This window comes from Bombus pyrosoma, linkage group LG11, assembly GCF_014825855.1.
Source record: "Bombus pyrosoma isolate SC7728 linkage group LG11, ASM1482585v1, whole genome shotgun sequence".
Lineage (NCBI taxonomy): Eukaryota > Metazoa > Arthropoda > Insecta > Hymenoptera > Apidae > Bombus > Bombus pyrosoma.
The window spans coordinates 7,624,304-7,641,427 of NC_057780.1; the positions used below are offsets into that span (position 1 = coordinate 7,624,304).

Genomic DNA, 17,124 nt, shown 5'->3' on the forward strand with positions numbered 1-17,124 from the left:
TAAATTGTTTTTTTCTCTTTCTAAAGTTAAGAAAAGAGTATATATGTATCTACTTTTCGATAAAAAAATGTGTTATGTACTGTTATGCATTATACGCATTGCAGACTTATACCTTTTAAACGAAAACTTTATAACCCCTTCTTTTTTGTTTCTTTAAGTACCTTTCCTTTTTTTATGAGATAGAAAAAATTAATGTTCGTCGAATTCTGTATGAAAAAGTTTTTATAAAATAGCATAATTATAATAAAACAAAATAACAAAAATGTTATTACATTTAATATAAAAGAAAGTTAACTCAAAGTAATCAAATAGTAGATGTATATACATAGCGCCATTTTAGATTTCTTTTTTTTTTAATTATTTCTTTGTCGTGTAAGTACATGTATGAAGGTTAAAATTATATTGACTTTACACTTTTTATACTGTTCTATTGTATAATAATTTGTAAATGATGATACAAAAGTATTACAAAAATTATATTATCAAAAGTTACATAATTTACAAAATTTAAATGATTTGCTATCTTTCCTTTTATCGATTATGCGATATTAAAGAATTGTATTTAGGAAGTATATAATATTAAAATTATTCATTGTAAATGTTCTTAATGCGTAAAAATCAGTAAGATTGTCTTTGATCATTTATATATGTAGCATATATATATATTTATATCATTAAGTTATTTGTTTTTCATTTATTAAATATAGTTAATTTCATTATTTATATCTTTAAAGGATATAAATTTATCAAGGATATCAATTTATCTGTTGCATAAGGTAAGACGTTTTGATATAATCAGTTGATAATTAGTAAAATTAAAAATAATAATGATAATACCTTAATAACATTATATACATACACGCATATAAGAGTGAGAGGGTGGAAGAGAGAAGAAGAATATATACATCTTATCTTGGAGGTTAAAAGAAGAGTGTACTAAATTTTTTGTATTATTTAATTGATATTTTGCTATAAAACGTTATTGCCTTTGTTATTTATGTCTAATAGTTTAATGTTGTCTTATTTACGAGCGACGGTATATTTGAATAAAAATTATATAATTAAAAATGCTTATGTGATATTAACTATGATGTGAAGTATGTATTCAAGTAATAATGATTTAGGTATTTTGATAAAGGGTTTGGTATCATAAGAGAGAGTGTGAAGAAAAACAATTTGATTTCGTTTAAAATTAAAATTTGTATAAAAATATTTAAATGTAGATTTAAATATACATATATAATAGAAAAAACTGAAATTGATGAATATATTTCTATAAAAAATCACAATTACAATATATTAATCGTACTTTTATTCATATCATTATATTCCATCTTTGTAATCTAACATATAAATAGATGCAACTCTTTTCCCCATAACCAGTAATAATATTTTTCCCATGTAAAGTTAATACTTTGATATTTGATTTGGATATTGCAGTCATTTTAATTGCTTCTGCAAATTTTCTGCTAACTTATTCATAAATTCAAATGTTTCTAAGTAATCAGATCTAGTAACGTTACTCATGCCTTTAATGCAAATTGCAAGGTCCTTTGTCATAAAACCTGATTCAATGGTATTAATACAAACAGATTCTAATGTTTCTGCAAATTTTTTAAGATCTTGATTATTATCTAGCTTTGCACGTTGGAGTAAACCTTTTGTCCATGCAAATATGGAAGCAATAGGATTTGTTGAAGTTTCCTTTCCCTGTTGGTACTGACGATAGTGTCTTGTAACTGTACCATGAGCAGCTTCTGCTTCTACTGTGCGTCCATCTGGACAAATTAAAACTGAAGTCATCAGACCCAGAGATCCATAACCTTGTGCTACAGAATCAGATTGAACATCTCCGTCATAATTTTTACAAGCCCATATAAAACCACCTTCACTCTTCATTGTATATGCTACCATATCATCTATCAGGCGATGTTCATACCAAAGTTTCTTGGCTTCAAATTTATCTTTGTATTCTTTATTATATATTTCTTGAAAAATATTTTTAAATCTGCCATCATATTGTTTAAGAATGGTATTCTTTGTGGAAAGGTACAAGGGGTAGCTTCTTAACAGAGCATATTGAAAAGAACTGTGAGCGAAAGCTACAATACTTTCATCTGTATTATATTGAGCTTGTGCAATTCCAGATCCCTTAAAGCTATGAACTGTATGTGAAATTTTTTTCCCATTATCTCCAGTCCATGTGATTTCAAGTTTACCTGGGCCAGGTACCACAAAATCAACAGCTTTATACTGATCTCCATGAGCATGTCTACCAATGATAATTGGTTGAGTCCAACCTTGTACTAGTTTTGGTATGTTTTTACATAAAATGGGTTCGCGAAAGACTGTGCCACCTAAGATATTTCTGATAGTACCATTTGGGCTTTTCCACATCTCTTTCAAGTTAAATTCTTTTACTCTGTTTTCATCTGGAGTAATAGTAGCACATTTGATTCCTACATTATACTTCTTAATAGCTTCTGCGCATTCTACAGTCACCCTATCATTAGTAGCATCCCGATTTTCAATACCTAAGTCATAGGTATGTAGTTCAATATCTAAGAATGGTAAAATAAGTTTCTCTTTAATAGAATCCCAAATGACTCTTGTCATTTCATCACCCAAGATATCAACAACAGGTCCAGCCTAAAAAAGATAGGATGCTTGTGATAATGCAAAATTAATTATGCAAAAAAATTATTATATGTATTTATTTATCGCATAAAAAAGATTTCTTTCTTGGAATAGATAAAATAAAGTAAAATAACTATTGGAACACCGAAAATGTTATCGGAATTAATTAAAATTCATATAGGAAAGATAGGTATTATACGAAAAAAAATATTTATATATAGGTATATATAAACGTTAACAGATGTCAGTTACATAGCTTTACTGATTGCTTACCTTTATTTTCGTCATTATTCCAGAGGAAACGCTAAATGTCTTAGCGAATAGAAGTGCTGGATTATCAAACGGCTGAGAAATTTTTGGCGATAATATTCGTGAGAAAGCAGCGAAGTTACTACCCGATCCGATATAAGCTACGCTTCTTATAAATTGCACGTTTGCTCTAATAAAACGGTGGGGCAAAAACATGGCAGCCTTATCCAAATAATCTTAATCACTTTCGTATTTTTACTATTCGCATGAACTTTATACAACTTACAACAAATCTTCCTAATAGATTCCGATAACAATGAAAATCAAAACATATCCATATTTTTTATTTATTCCAAATGTATTCCTTAGATCTCTTGTATTTGTGTAGGTTATATTGTATATTAAACTGTCACAGTATTTAAATGTGACAATTTCTATTTGTTACATATTAAAATGTCAAATAACTGAATAAATGTAATGAATTTAAGATTGATTGGATCAGTACTAATGAAATTTTACATTAATAGCATATGATCTCTTATCATATTAATGATACTCCTTATCTATGTTTCTTTATTATCTTTGGAGTTTGTACTGTAGTAGGTAAATAATGTTTACGTTCGCAAATTTAAATGCAACAATTATGCTCCTTTTCCAAGCATGTTCATATATAAATCATATATTTTCGAAAGAAAATATTATTAATCTTTAAAGCTTAAAATAAGCAATCATCTTAGAAGAAATTTTGTTTTCTTAAACGTTTAAGGTTCATTAACAATCAAAATAAACATTTTTAGAATTAATATGATTTCTATTGTATGAATGTATATAAATTATTCTATGACTATTTTTAAATATATCTAAGACAAAAATCCATTAAACATCAATGATTAGCAGCTCTACTTTCAGATTTGCATTTTGTAAGTATATACAACGATTGATACAAGGTCAATGCAAATAATACTCGCAAATACATCATATTAAGTATGTGTTGATATAAAAGCACTTACTATTATATTCTGTGCTGACTGAAATTGTTTTTGAACAATAAATTAAACAGTCTATCTTCGATAAAATAATGAGAAATAAAAATGATTATCGTGTTTTAAAAAATATCGTATACTAGCTCTTCCTGCAACAATTTTTTTTTTAAGAAGATTTCTCATGTTATCAGCATAATTTTAGATTCTTAAACTACGATAACAAGTAGTTAGGTCTACAAGTGGAGAGGCAGGCGTTCGCATAAAATAGTTCATGTAAAGCGTCTTAAAATATCGAATCGTCATTGGTTTGTCGAATTATTCCAATAACTTAATATTGTCAAATAAAATTGTATTTAAATTCAGATTTATATATACATATAAATTCAATATATAAGTATTAAAAATAACGCGATTGGTTCTACTCAAGAAACAAATTCAAGAGTATAACATTATCAATCTGAAGTGAGCCACTTGTAATCGCGAGTAGCTTCCAAACTTATTAAACAAATTAAATTGTAAATATTCTTTGTCCTACATGTAATTATTAAATTTGGGAAATTCGAAGATAAAACGACACGTATAACCGTACGACATAAAACGATAAAACACGATAGCCTTTTTTCTACGGCGCTGGCAGAATAATGAAATTCGTAATGGGCGAATCTATAATGACAACAGTGTTCGTGATTCATGTGCATGGAGCATATCGTTGTGACTGATATATTGTGTACCCTATATCGGACCATAGGATGAAAACTCAAGTTTTCACAATCTAAATTCACTATGCCTCGAGAGACGCTGAGAACGTACCAACAATCACGTTAACGTGGTAAAAAAAAACCAGCGAAAATTCGTGTGTATTATTGAGATCTGACAGATTCATCGTCTTCGTGACAGGAGTGCGTGAATTCTTTTTCCTTTTCTTTCTTTTCCTTCCGTTTCACCTTTGTTCAACCTCCTTATCTACATTTTCCTCTATCTCGCCTTCGCCTTCTTTCCTTTTTTCTACTCTTCAACCCTTAAGTATTTTATCCCCTATTTTCACCTGCCGGGTGAAAAAAAAGAAAGCATTCTTTACTCTTCTCCATCCCCCTCTCTCTTTTCTGTCTTTCTCTGAATCTCTCGTTTTTCTCAACCCCCTCTTCCACGACACATCGCGTATATTTTTCTTTTCTTTTACTTAAATGTCCACGATAATAACACAATTTTCGGCTCTCCTACACAACGTGAACGTGGATGAGTGATCGTATTTTCATACGATAGCCGATCGTCGGCTATTCCTACCTTGTACAAGAAGTGAATGCTCTCTACGTTTAACTGGTGTCAATGTACACACGGTGTAACGTTATCGTAGCATCGGGAAGAGAGCATTTCTAAAAAGAATCCTCGTCCAGCTAGAAATTCGACATGATGAAGAGCAGTGCTATGCTTAAGAAAGAAAGCAAAATGCGCATACGTGCTTTTCCGGTGAGTGGTAACTTCGTTTGTTTTTATTTTTTTTAGTTTTCGTTCTTTTTCCCTTCTTTAATATTTATTCGCTCTCGCGTTTTGTTTTTTTCCTTTTTCTTTCCCTTTATATTTTTATTTTTCAGTTCTATATATAAACTAATAAGCGCACGTTGTTCTAGTTTATGTATATACATGTATATTTTGGTAACCTGTTCTTTTAATTACATGTCAACTTATAAAAAATTGTAATAATTCATATTTAGAAATGTCATTGCGTTTTTATCAATTGATACTCTTTGCAATGTTATCATTTTGTATTTCAATGTGTAACAATACATTTCTTCTCTTAAGAATTATGCATTGTAATATTGTACATTTTATTATTGAGATGAATGTATTGGCAGTTGCTATAGTGGCAAATGAAAAAAGCAATGAAATGTAAATATTTCAATGTTATCATGTTTATTAATGAATTTCAGTTTAATCTGTCATTAAAGTTTGGGACTGTGATTATTATCCACTAAATTTGTGATTGTAAAGTTATATCACTCAAATTCTGTGTTAATTAATATGATACTAAAAATTACTTAAACAATACTTTGATACTTATGTTATCATGTCAAATATTTATATGTCCCTTTGTGGTTATAGTTTATATTGTATGTACTTGATTAGAAAATGTTATTTGTTTGTCACTTTTTCATTTCTATCTAATGAAACAATAAAGCATGAAACTTGTATTTATACAAGCAATGATACAATATTTATGACTTAAACATAGTTATTTATTTAATATTACATTTTTTTATACGATAAAGGTATTGTAAGAACTTTATATTAAAATATACAGAATACTAAAGAAAAGATGCAAACAATTAACATAAAGTATCTCAATAATATATGTAATACATATATTTTTAGTTGTGATCATTAATGTTAAAAATTATGTTATATAATTTGATGTACCCTATTGAATTCTTTTTTAGTAAAATCAATATATCTGTTCTATTTGTCTAGTTTTTCATTTTTCATTAAGTTCTAATTCTCAGACATTATTTATCTTAACTTACGATTATCAAATTAATATTGCATCTATCGCTTTGTTTTTAGACAACTATGGATGAAAAGTATGTAGAAAGTATTTGGGCTCTATTGAAAAATGCTATTCAAGAAATTCAGAAAAAAAATAATTCAGGGCTTAGTTTTGAAGAACTTTATCGAAATGCTTATACTATGGTTCTTCACAAATATGGGGAACGTTTGTACACAGGTTTAAAGGAAGTTGTAACACATCATTTAGAGAATAAAGTTAGAGAAGATGTATTAAGATCTCTTCACAATAATTTTCTTCAAACATTAAATCAAGCTTGGAATGATCACCAGACATCTATGGTGATGATCAGAGATATTTTAATGTATATGGACAGAGTATATGTGCAACAACATGATGTGGACAATGTGTATAATTTGGGACTTATCATATTTAGAGATCAGGTAATTGTTTGCTATTTAGTTCAACAGCTTTTGAAGTAATTGAGGATTTATTGATAACAAATTATATCATTTTTAGGTGGTCAGATATGGATGTGTTAGAGATCATTTACGAGAAACTTTATTAGGTATGGTAGCAAGAGAAAGAAGGGGAGAAGTTGTAGATCGTATTGCAATAAAAAATGCATGTCAAATGTTAATGTTACTTGGCATTAACAGTCGTCAAGTTTACGAAGAAGATTTTGAAAGGCCTTTTTTACAACAAAGTGCTGAATTTTATAGAGTACGACAATTTCTTTATATTTTTTAACATCATTTAATTTAATATTATGTAATGTCATTTTTCTGTTTTTTATTTAGATGGAATCTCAAAAATTTTTGGCAGAAAATAGCGCATCAGTATATATAAAAAAGGTTGAAGCTAGAATTTGTGAAGAATCAGAAAGAGCAAAACATTATTTAGATGAATCTACTGAACCGCGAATAGTCGAAGTTGTAGAAGAAGAACTAATTAAAATTCATATGAAAACGATTGTCGAGGTATAAATATCATTCTATTGATACAATATATTGTGTTATCGTATAAAGTGACAAATTAGAACAATTTGCTTTTTTTTATTTATAGATGGAAAATAGTGGTGTAGTACACATGCTCAAAAATCAGAAAACCGAAGATCTCGGTTGCATGTACAAATTATTTTCAAGAGTTTCGGATGGTTTGCGTACAGTGTGCGATTGTGTCTCTCAATTTCTTAAAGAACAAGGGCGTGCCATGGTTCAAGAAGAACATGAATCGACAACGAATGCAGTTCTTTTCATTCAGAATTTGCTGGATTTAAAAGACCGTTTTGATCATTTTCTTCATTATTCGTTTAACAATGATAAGAATTATAAACAAATGATAGCGTCTGACTTTGAATATTTTCTTAATTTAAATACAAAGAGTCCAGAATATCTTTCACTTTTCATTGATGACAAGCTGAAAAAAGGTGTTAAAGGGGTTAGTTATGTTAACTGTATTTCTATAAATAGGTACTCATGGTAGGTAATACCATGAAATTTTAATAAGTATTTTTTTCCCATCATTCTACAAAGGATCGTTTTGTACAAATGAGATACAAGCTTTATATCTTGCACTTTAACTTCTGATCATTAATGATGTAAGCGTAAATAACGATAATGTTTGTTATAATACATTTTAGATGACAGAACAGGAAATTGAAGGTATCTTGGATAAAACTATGGTTTTATTTAGATTTCTTCAGGAAAAAGACGTATTTGAGCGATATTATAAACAGCATTTAGCTAAACGCCTTCTCTTAAATAAATCTGTCTCCGACGACAGCGAAAAAAACATGATATCCAAACTTAAGGTAACATTCCTGCTTCTGTTCAACTTATTATTACTGGTATTCACAATATAATATCAATACGTTTTTAATAAATAATATTCTAGACTGAATGTGGGTGTCAATTCACATCAAAATTGGAAGGAATGTTTAAAGATATAACAGTCAGTAACACTATTATGGATGAATTTAAAGATCACGTCCTTACATCTAATGTAAGCTACATATAAAATACTTATAATAGTTTTATAAATAATTAATTTTTCAATTTTCATATTACAGACGAATTTACATGGAGTAGATATAAGTGTAAGAGTTTTAACAACAGGCTTTTGGCCGACGCAATCTGCCACTCCGAAGTGTAGCATGCCAGCTGCCCCAAGAGATGCTTTTGATGCTTTCCGACGTTTTTATCTTGCTAAACACAGTGGTCGACAGTTGACATTGCAACCACAATTAGGTCAGTTAACTAGCATCATTCTATCTTTTCTCTTACTGTCTCTTATTTGGACCACTGAAGTAGATTAATATAATCCCTTTAGGTTCTGCGGATTTGAATGCTGTATTTCACGGACCACGAAGGGAAGAAAATAGTTGCGGTGGTTTAGATACACCATCGTCTTCAAGTTCTATTGGTAATGGAAGTGGTAGCTTGTATGGTAGTGGAATATCCACTAATGGTAGTATTTTAAGCCAACGTAGTAGCAGTTGTGGAAACACGAGGAAACACATAATCCAAGTATCAACTTATCAAATGTGTGTCTTAATGCTCTTCAACAAAAGAGAAAAATTGACATATGAGGTCAGTGTGAATAGCAGCGTTTATTTTTTATTTCTTCTACATCGAATTCCTAATGTTTCACAATTATCTATACAATACATGAAACGTTGCGTAGGAAATTCAAGGTGAAACCGATATTCCAGAGAGAGACTTGGTTAGAGCATTACAATCTCTCGCGATGGGTAAAGCTACGCAAAGAGTGTTATTAAAACATCCTCGTACAAAGGAAATAGAACCATCGCACTATTTTTGTGTCAATGACAGTTTTACCAGTAAATTACACAGGTATCCTTACATTAAAATTGCATTAAAATATATCATAATCGGTAGTTGTTAACTTATTTAATAATATTTCAGAGTGAAGATTCAAACAGTAGCTGCCAAAGGCGAATCAGAACCTGAAAGAAGAGAAACTCGTAACAAAGTAGATGAAGATAGAAAGCACGAGATAGAAGCAGCTATCGTTCGTATTATGAAAGACAGGAAGCGTATGCCTGTATGGAGTATCACTATTAATTACATTGTAGTTTATAATTATTCCAATGTTTTACGCAATTTATTCCATATTTTATCTTCTTTTTTTTAGCATAATATACTTGTAACAGAAGTAACAGAACAATTAAGAGGTCGATTTTTGCCGTCGCCTGTAATAATTAAAAAACGTATTGAAGGTTTAATCGAACGTGAATATTTGGCACGCACGCCAGAAGATAGGTTTGTATAACAGTTATCTAGTATCTTATACTTTATTATTAATTCTCTGTTATAACTACTATTATTTTTAACATTGTTTTAATTAATTCAATTACAGAAAGGTGTATACATACGTTGCTTAATGTTCGAATTTAAATGTTGGATCTGTACAAACATGTAAGTAAACTATAATAATGTCTATTTCAAATATTTTTTCATTGTCTCATTATATTTTATCGACTTGTACGTTATATCATCAGTTTTTCATTGACTCGTTCATCAAAATTATTATCGTTTTTAGTGTTCTTATACGAACATAATTAAGATGATCACGAACGAGGCATTCCACATCACAACCGTATACAACTCGGACAGATTACTGATTCAACATTCCATTAAGTTATGATAATTATTCGCATAAATTAATTCGTATTTTATGTTTTAGGCTTTGACAAATTTTGATATCATCTCTTTATTTTGAATATAGTTATTATATATATAGTACTACGTGTTAATTTTAATTCTGTTAATTCAAAACCTAAAATTTAAAGTATAATTTCATCAAGAAAAAGATCAGTAATTTTATAAGAGATATTTAAATAAATTGATGTTGATTGCCTCGAAATTTAGGGAGAGTAGTTACACGTATTTGATAATTGGCTAGTTTGGTGGAAAAGGTTGACATAAAGATAATTGAATGAATTATAATATATACTTCCAAGTATAAAATCAAGTTTTATAAGTAAATTCTATAAAATTCTTGATATCCTCTTCCCTGAGCTCATTTCATTATATTTGAGTTATAAGTGATTGATTTAGCTAAATATATAAAAATACTTCCTGTAATAGAAAATTGTAATTTAAATTTAATAGGATTTACTTGAATATACATTATATACACAAATTTGTTAGTAATAAATGGATAGTGAGTTACAATCATTAAAATTGATTCACCCATTCTATGTATCGTGATTCAGTAATTTTTTATGCTTGTAAACCTATAAATATATCTATTACCAAAAACAACTTACAATATAGCATAAATTTTATTAAACCATTAATGTTAAAGAATGATTTCATTTATATTCGTGATTATCTATTATATGTGTACATAAAAAATGTGAATGTATATCTAAGAATATAATTGCCTCGTTTTCAGTGTTTAATTACCTTATTTTAATCATTTTTCATATCCTTCTAAAATTGTATTACGTCCCTCATTTATCTCCAACAAATTCTAATTTTTTATTAGATCAGTTAAAATCTAGAATAAATCACAATAAAAAAGTAAAACATTTGGGAGGTCTCTACAAGATCCACCTCTTCCACCTAGCTCAACAATTATTTTATTACAATTAAATTAATCCAATTCTTCGTTAAATCGCAGAATATTTATTATAGTATGCCAAAAGTGGAATCTACGAATTTGTAACAGATGTGGAGTTTACTAATGGAATTAAAAAAAGAGTGCGCGCATGAGCTTATATAAAAGACGAAGAACTTAATAAAGGAATGAAAAAAAAGATTATGATTAAAAACTGTATTACCATGAGCTCGTGTGTGGGCAAATGAAAAACATGTGAAATGCATCATATTTTTATTTTCATTTATATCTTTATTTATTAATATAGAGTTTTAATATTTAAACAAAAGGTTTTACCTTTTCTTACGCAAACTGAATAAAAAATAAAACCCTGTAAAAGCATTCCTTAGTTTTAACACATTTTAAATACAAGAATATCATATTAATTCTGTCCAATCCCTTTTTATTCCATTTTCTAACATTTCTTGTCAAATTAACACATGTCACGATGATGTGATCCGTTGATACCGCACATGTTATGTGTAGTGGATCACGTCACGAATGCGTTCAATACAATAGTATCTCTTTATTATATACGCATGTAATCAGTGAGGTAAGATATATTTAAAATTGTTTAAATGCTAATATTGATATTTCAGAATTTACAGTTGAATTATTATACAGTGTCATATGCCACATAAAATAACGAAACAATGAAGATATTAATTTAATTTTTTACTGTTTAATAGGGTAATATTACTATAAAAGATAGATATACACGGAAAGTAATTCAATTGTAAATGGAAGTGAAAGATCAAGTTACTTATTAATCTTTTCTATTAGAAGATAAAATTATATTCTCAAGATAACATTAAGAAAAGTACTTTCAATCAAACTTAAAATCGAAACACGATTACAGTACCAATACGATCAATTTAACAATTACAAATATTTTATGTACATTTGTAATAATTATTTAATGTTTGTGGATTTGATTGATCTGAATCAAAATTTATCCATAATTTGAAGAGTTAACATGTTTGTAATTTTTTAACATTGAAGGTAAATACATTACTCTATAATGTCATATTTGTCACAATAAACTATAATTGCTTTGCTTTCAACAGAAAAAAGAGCAGGTGATGTTTTTTATGCTTCTTAAAATCATATGGATCGCATATCCATATAACAACTTCAAAATACAAATTGTATACAATATCATACAGTTAGTTTATTATATTTTTACTTTGCTCTGAAAAATTTGTTTATCCACTTTATAAACATTACAATTTGCACATATTAATATCATTGTCAGTAGTTAACCAATACTGTACACATGTATCTTATTCAACTTGCTTTTCATGTAACAGAGAAGTCTATCGTGGTTTGAATTAAATTAGCTGACGAGTGGCAGGCATCATGGTGAGTAAAATTGGTCACTCGTGGTTATTCGTTAGAAGATGACGATTCCCGCCTTTTTTCTGCATGCTTTTTTGTGAACTCTTCCGCATTTTTTAAAAACTTTTTTCTATCCTTTAAAAATTCTTCTGCAAGATCTGCCCTTAAAGGATGCTCTGGTTCTGGATCATTTACTAATGCTATCAGAGCTTGTACAACTGTAAATCAATTATATATTATTTATTCTTTTATACTACAATAAAAAAACAATGCAAAGAAAATTTAACCTTGGTCTGTTTTTGTAGCTGGTTTCCAGTTTTCAGCACTTATAATTGGTAAGCACACTTGCCCTTTCTCATCCACATTTGGATGATATATTTTTGTTTTAAAATTTATCTTTGGAGGCTTAAAAGGATACTCTGCGGGAAAGTTTATTTCAATGCGAAATGCTCCTTTATTATATGGTGGATTATCCTAAAATATTTTAAGAAGTAAGAATGACAAGCATTTCTAAAAGAAAAAATAACAAAAAAGATATATGTCAGATATAATTATAACTTGTATCATTATGTTACCGATTAAATTTTGAAAACGACATATACAATCATTCCAATGTTTCCAAAATCAAATTGTAGTACAGCATTGCGTATATCTAACTATAGTTGTCTTTACAAATAGGATTAGGTTAGGTTACATTAGATTAGATTATATTTCTAAAATAGAATGATACACCAAAACATACCGGTAGTATGAGACCTTGCCAAGTGAGAATATTCGACTCATCTACTTGAATATTTGTAAAATTTTTCATTGCCGAAGCTCTTAAATCACCAAGTTCCTAAAAGTGATACAATGGTTATCATCGAAATTATTACTAAAAACTATAATAATCAAAAAGACATTCTTTGAACGAATAATAAAAATTCTGATTCATATCATTAGAGAAGATTTGAAGCACATTGAGGATAAATATTAACAAATAATATTGGAAGTATCCAATATTCTATATCATCATGGGAAACCTCGACATCATTTAGAAGATGCTATGAAAATTAATCCTGTTAAACATGTACATGACGAGTGTGTTGAAATGTCGATATTGTATTTTGCAATGTTTTTCACATATTCAATCTACTATCATTCCTCGTTGACATAAACTTTGATTTACCTTTTGCAATCTTCTCGTAGCTGCCATTTTGAAAATAAATTTCACTAAAAGTAGTAAAACTTGTCAAGTTCCTTGGTGATGGCTTCACAGCTATTCTGTCTTCGAAAATACCCTAGTATTTTTTTATGGAAGTCTTTCGTAAACGAACATCAAACAAAACACTATAAATTCCCTTTTGTTAGATTTTGTTTTACGGCACTAATTTCTCATCAATACAAATGTAGATTATTTACTGTTAGTTACGAATATGAATTGCTCTCCGTCCTATTCCTTTAACTGTATTGTATTGTACGCGTGCGTGCGTTTGGGGTTTATACATATGTACATATACATGTGTCAAGTTAGGTAAAAAACCATTATGTTCCAATGCCATTAAAGAAAGCATACTTGATAAAGTTTTTCAATATGTTATATACTGTAAGAACAATTTTTAAATTCATCTTGTAATTATCGATAATATATTCATGTACTATGTACATGTGTTATGTTTTGAATTAATTCACATATAAAGGTTGTTGCAAAGAATTTTTGACTTCACTTTCTTATATTGTCTGAAACATTTTTTTAATGACATATCAACTGGTGTTAATTGTCAAATTTTATTAAGTAAATTAACTATGGATGGGCTCTGTGATAACATATTGTATATTTTAATGAAAAGTTATGAATGTATATATTAATTTGTATGATTAAATAATAGAAAAAATTAATTCCTTACAAAAAAAGGTTAATGGTAAGAAATCTATTACTATGTCGAAGGAAAATATTAATTTACCAAAAGCTCCAAATGATCTATGTTTTTCTGAAGTTGATTTTATTCAAGTAAGTCAATATTAAAATGTGTTTTAACATAGAAATGCAATCTATTACGATATCTTTTATATTAACAATTTCTAGGAAAATTTCAATGTCGATACCTTTCTCCAAGAACACAGAAAGAGCACAAAATTAGAAACAATGCGTGATGATCTTGGAATATACTTGAAATTGTTAAGGTCTGCTATGATTGATTTAATCAATCGAGATTATACAGATTTTGTAAATTTATCAAGTAATATGATTGGTTTGGATAAGGCTATAAGTGATTTACAAACACCTTTAGGACAATTAAGGGAAGAAGTAATGGTAAATTCAATGAGAAAATACATTTAATTACTAAAATACTAAATTTTAAATGTTATTAGTAATATATTTTTTATGGTAGCAAGTACAGCAGATCCTGGATGACGAAGTTACCGCAATTACTCATAATATGAACGAAAATAAGAAAATACGAGAATACAAGCAAAGTGTATTCAGCTTACAGCATATTTATAAGTCTTTGAATAAACTTTCAACTATACTGTCTTTAAACACATTCCTTGAAAGTCCTGTTAAAATAGACATTTTAGAACAAGCTGCTGCAGAATTTAATCAATTAGAATTTCATATATCTAGGTGCAAACTGAACATTATTAATGAAAACAAAAATGTATGCATATCTTTAAAAAATTGAACATAGATTTACTACTCTTATTAATGACAGAAATGTTATATTGTAATAGGAAGCTGAAGAACTTGAACAGTCTTATATGACACACCTCAATGAATTTTTCTTGGCAAGTATACAAGAAAAAAATTCTTTTTTATTAATTCGTTGCTTAGGAATTTATGTTACACTTGATAAAATAAGTGATGCAGAAGTTTTAGTGAGAAAAGAGATTGTTGGTCCATTGATTCATAAAGTAATTGATACGGAAAACTTGAAAACTGATTTACTAGGTCTACAAAATATATACAATAGGTTACTGAACATTTTAAATGTAGAACTTAAACAATTATTAGACATTACATTATATCCAAATAGGTATGCATTTTATTAAAGCCAAATTATATATGTCATTGTACAGAAATATTTTTAAATCTTTTTTTACAGACTTTCTGTGAAAGGTTTTAATTTTTTGGTGAACAGTTTTTGGATTGATGTAGAAGAAAAAATTGAGCAATATATAAAATACATCTTTGCTCCTGGAGATCCAATATTATTCCATTCAGTAAGTAAGTAAAGTTATACTATAGTAATATAGTATATAATATTTCATAATTTCAGAGATATGTAGCAACCCTGGAGTTTTTAGAAAAATTGGAAGCTGAGTGTATTACACCCGAATCTTTAATCGCATTACAAAAGAATTCGCAATATAAAAACTTTTTGAAAAAGTGGAATTTACCAGTATATTTTCAAATTAAATTTCAAGAAATAGCTAGTGGAATTGAGACAGTTTTAACTGAATCAATATCACCAGCATCTGTAAAAGGAACATTGGAATCCCTTACACAAGATGATTTTTCTCTTTATGCAACTTGTATTATATGGGAAAATCTACAAACGATTTGGAATAATAATGTATATCTGCATCAACTGTTTCATAGATTTTGGAAATTCAGTCTTCAGATATGTGCCAGATATCGAATATGGATTCAAATAGTGCTTAAAGAAGTATATTTAATTTAAAAAATAATATAATATATGATACTTGAATAATTAAAAATCCTAATTTTTTTTTATGTAAAGGTATGGCCGATAGAAAATGAAATAAGCAACTTAAACAAAGTAGAACATTCCACAAAACTTAACTTCCTAATTTGTTTGTATAAGGATGTAGAAAAATTCGCAAATATACTTCCATTTCTTTTGGAAATAGCTCGATCGAAATTTAAACAAGAAAGTCCAAGGATATTGACGCTATTAAAAGGTTACAACAAGAAAAATATTAATATTATATTCTCATTCAAATTTTCTATATCATTACCTGTATGTTTTTCTCGTAGATTCTCTCGATGAAACGATAAAGAATTTAAAAACAATTTGGCCACAAATTACAAAAGAAATAGTGGATGAATTATTGAAACAATGTGTAACACATTTGAAACAAGTCAGTGATATTCCGAGATTATTTAGACGAACAAAAAGGGATGTACCAACGAAACCATGCTCTTATGTAAAAAATACTCTTGTGTTCCTCCTCAATTTTCATGCAGATTACAAAAAGATAATACCAGATAATGTTAATTATTGGTTGGAATTGGCCCTTTCTGAGTTAACTGAACAGTAAGGAAAAAAGAAATAGTTATTATTGAAAATTATAACATTTGTAAAATTTTGTTATATTGAATTGTTGCAGTTATCTAGCTTCTGTAACAGACGTATTAACTTCAGTGCAAAAAACTGAAGAGAGTTTAAGAAGATTGAAAAAAATACGCGACAAATCCACGGGGTCTCTTACTTCCGAAGTTCAAGGAATCAGCGATGATGAAAAAATACGAATTCAGCTACAAGTTGATGTACAAGCTTATGCTAATATGGTAAAATCTATTGTCAAATAATTCATTTTTCACCATGTAAAAATTGTTTCATTATACATATAAATCATATTTCAGATTACAGAAATGCAGATTTCAATTTCAAATGTGCTTTATATGAAAGAATTGCTACACGCTGTTGAAACCGCAATCAAAAGATAATATTGCTTTTTTCTCTATTTCTTTAATTTTTAAATAAACTAATTTAAACTCTCTTATTTTATGTCATTTATTTATTAGTTGTAATAACACAATATTAATATATGTAGTTTTGTCTGTAT

The 17,124-nt window shown here is 28.3% G+C and overlaps 4 protein-coding genes across 7 annotated transcripts; 2 read left to right on the forward strand and 2 right to left on the reverse strand.

Annotated features, from left to right (window-relative positions):
* Positions 1 to 1,289: 1,289 nt before the first annotated feature.
* LOC122572670 (isocitrate dehydrogenase [NADP] cytoplasmic) lies at positions 1,290 to 4,030 on the reverse strand. Of its 2 annotated transcripts, XM_043737941.1 has the most exons (3): positions 3,897 to 4,030; positions 2,911 to 3,076; positions 1,290 to 2,649 (listed from the first exon to the last, which is right to left on the reverse strand). In XM_043737941.1, the coding sequence occupies exons 2-3, from the start codon at positions 2,923 to 2,925 to the stop codon at positions 1,441 to 1,443; spliced, it is 1,224 nt and encodes a 407-aa protein (XP_043593876.1). In that variant the 5' UTR covers positions 2,926 to 3,076; positions 3,897 to 4,030; the 3' UTR covers positions 1,290 to 1,440. The 2 variants fall into 2 exon arrangements, with proteins under 2 accessions (XP_043593876.1, XP_043593875.1); XM_043737940.1 differs by lacking the exon at positions 3,897 to 4,030 and having other exon boundaries at positions 2,911 to 3,849.
* A 146-nt stretch (positions 4,031 to 4,176) lies between these two features.
* Positions 4,177 to 11,337, forward strand: LOC122572665 (cullin-3). Of its 3 annotated transcripts, none has more exons than XM_043737931.1 (14): positions 4,177 to 5,336; positions 6,429 to 6,812; positions 6,889 to 7,092; positions 7,170 to 7,349; positions 7,435 to 7,809; positions 8,012 to 8,182; positions 8,266 to 8,373; positions 8,441 to 8,618; positions 8,701 to 8,960; positions 9,055 to 9,224; positions 9,297 to 9,435; positions 9,526 to 9,653; positions 9,751 to 9,809; positions 11,020 to 11,337. In XM_043737931.1, the coding sequence occupies exons 1-13, from the start codon at positions 5,277 to 5,279 to the stop codon at positions 9,773 to 9,775; spliced, it is 2,382 nt and encodes a 793-aa protein (XP_043593866.1). In that variant the 5' UTR covers positions 4,177 to 5,276; the 3' UTR covers positions 9,776 to 9,809; positions 11,020 to 11,337. The 3 variants fall into 3 exon arrangements, with proteins under 3 accessions (XP_043593866.1, XP_043593865.1, XP_043593867.1); XM_043737930.1 differs by having other exon boundaries at positions 11,034 to 11,337; XM_043737932.1 differs by lacking the exon at positions 11,020 to 11,337 and adding an exon at positions 9,934 to 10,983.
* A 40-nt stretch (positions 11,338 to 11,377) lies between these two features.
* LOC122572675 (ubiquitin-conjugating enzyme E2 L3) lies at positions 11,378 to 13,740 on the reverse strand. Its single transcript, XM_043737952.1, has 4 exons — positions 13,502 to 13,740; positions 13,076 to 13,171; positions 12,621 to 12,807; positions 11,378 to 12,551 (listed from the first exon to the last, which is right to left on the reverse strand). The coding sequence occupies exons 1-4, from the start codon at positions 13,526 to 13,528 to the stop codon at positions 12,382 to 12,384; spliced, it is 480 nt and encodes a 159-aa protein (XP_043593887.1). The 5' UTR covers positions 13,529 to 13,740; the 3' UTR covers positions 11,378 to 12,381.
* Positions 13,724 to 17,123, forward strand: LOC122572666 (conserved oligomeric Golgi complex subunit 2). Its single transcript, XM_043737934.1, has 11 exons — positions 13,724 to 13,846; positions 14,202 to 14,323; positions 14,399 to 14,626; positions 14,706 to 14,972; positions 15,046 to 15,347; positions 15,417 to 15,534; positions 15,591 to 15,980; positions 16,056 to 16,236; positions 16,313 to 16,592; positions 16,666 to 16,846; positions 16,922 to 17,123. Exons 2-11 carry the CDS (start codon positions 14,252 to 14,254, stop codon positions 17,003 to 17,005), a joined length of 2,103 nt encoding a protein of 700 aa, XP_043593869.1. The 5' UTR covers positions 13,724 to 13,846; positions 14,202 to 14,251; the 3' UTR covers positions 17,006 to 17,123.
* Position 17,124: the final 1 nt, after the last annotated feature.

Coding starts and splice junctions, on each gene's coding strand:
- LOC122572665 (XM_043737931.1), top strand. CDS start 5,277: ATGATGAAGAGCAGTGCTATGCTTAAGAAAGAAAGCAAAATGCGCATA. Junction 7,093..7,169: donor AAAGTGCTGAATTTTATAGA/GTACGACAATTT, acceptor TTTTTTATTTAG/ATGGAATCTCAAAAATTTTT. Junction 8,619..8,700: donor GACATTGCAACCACAATTAG/GTCAGTTAACTA, acceptor TAATCCCTTTAG/GTTCTGCGGATTTGAATGCT.
- LOC122572670 (XM_043737940.1), bottom strand. CDS start 3,102: ATGTTTTTGCCCCACCGTTTTATTAGAGCAAACGTGCAATTTATAAGA. Junction 2,650..2,910: donor GAATAATGACGAAAATAAAG/GTAAGCAATCAG, acceptor TATCTTTTTTAG/GCTGGACCTGTTGTTGATAT.
- LOC122572675 (XM_043737952.1), bottom strand. CDS start 13,528: ATGGCAGCTACGAGAAGATTGCAAAAG. Junction 13,172..13,501: donor CTACGAGAAGATTGCAAAAG/GTAAATCAAAGT, acceptor TATCACTTTTAG/GAACTTGGTGATTTAAGAGC. Junction 12,808..13,075: donor GGCAAGGTCTCATACTACCG/GTATGTTTTGGT, acceptor AAAATATTTTAG/GATAATCCACCATATAATAA.
- LOC122572666 (XM_043737934.1), top strand. CDS start 14,252: ATGTCGAAGGAAAATATTAATTTACCAAAAGCTCCAAATGATCTATGT. Junction 14,324..14,398: donor CTGAAGTTGATTTTATTCAA/GTAAGTCAATAT, acceptor AACAATTTCTAG/GAAAATTTCAATGTCGATAC. Junction 16,593..16,665: donor CTTTCTGAGTTAACTGAACA/GTAAGGAAAAAA, acceptor GAATTGTTGCAG/TTATCTAGCTTCTGTAACAG.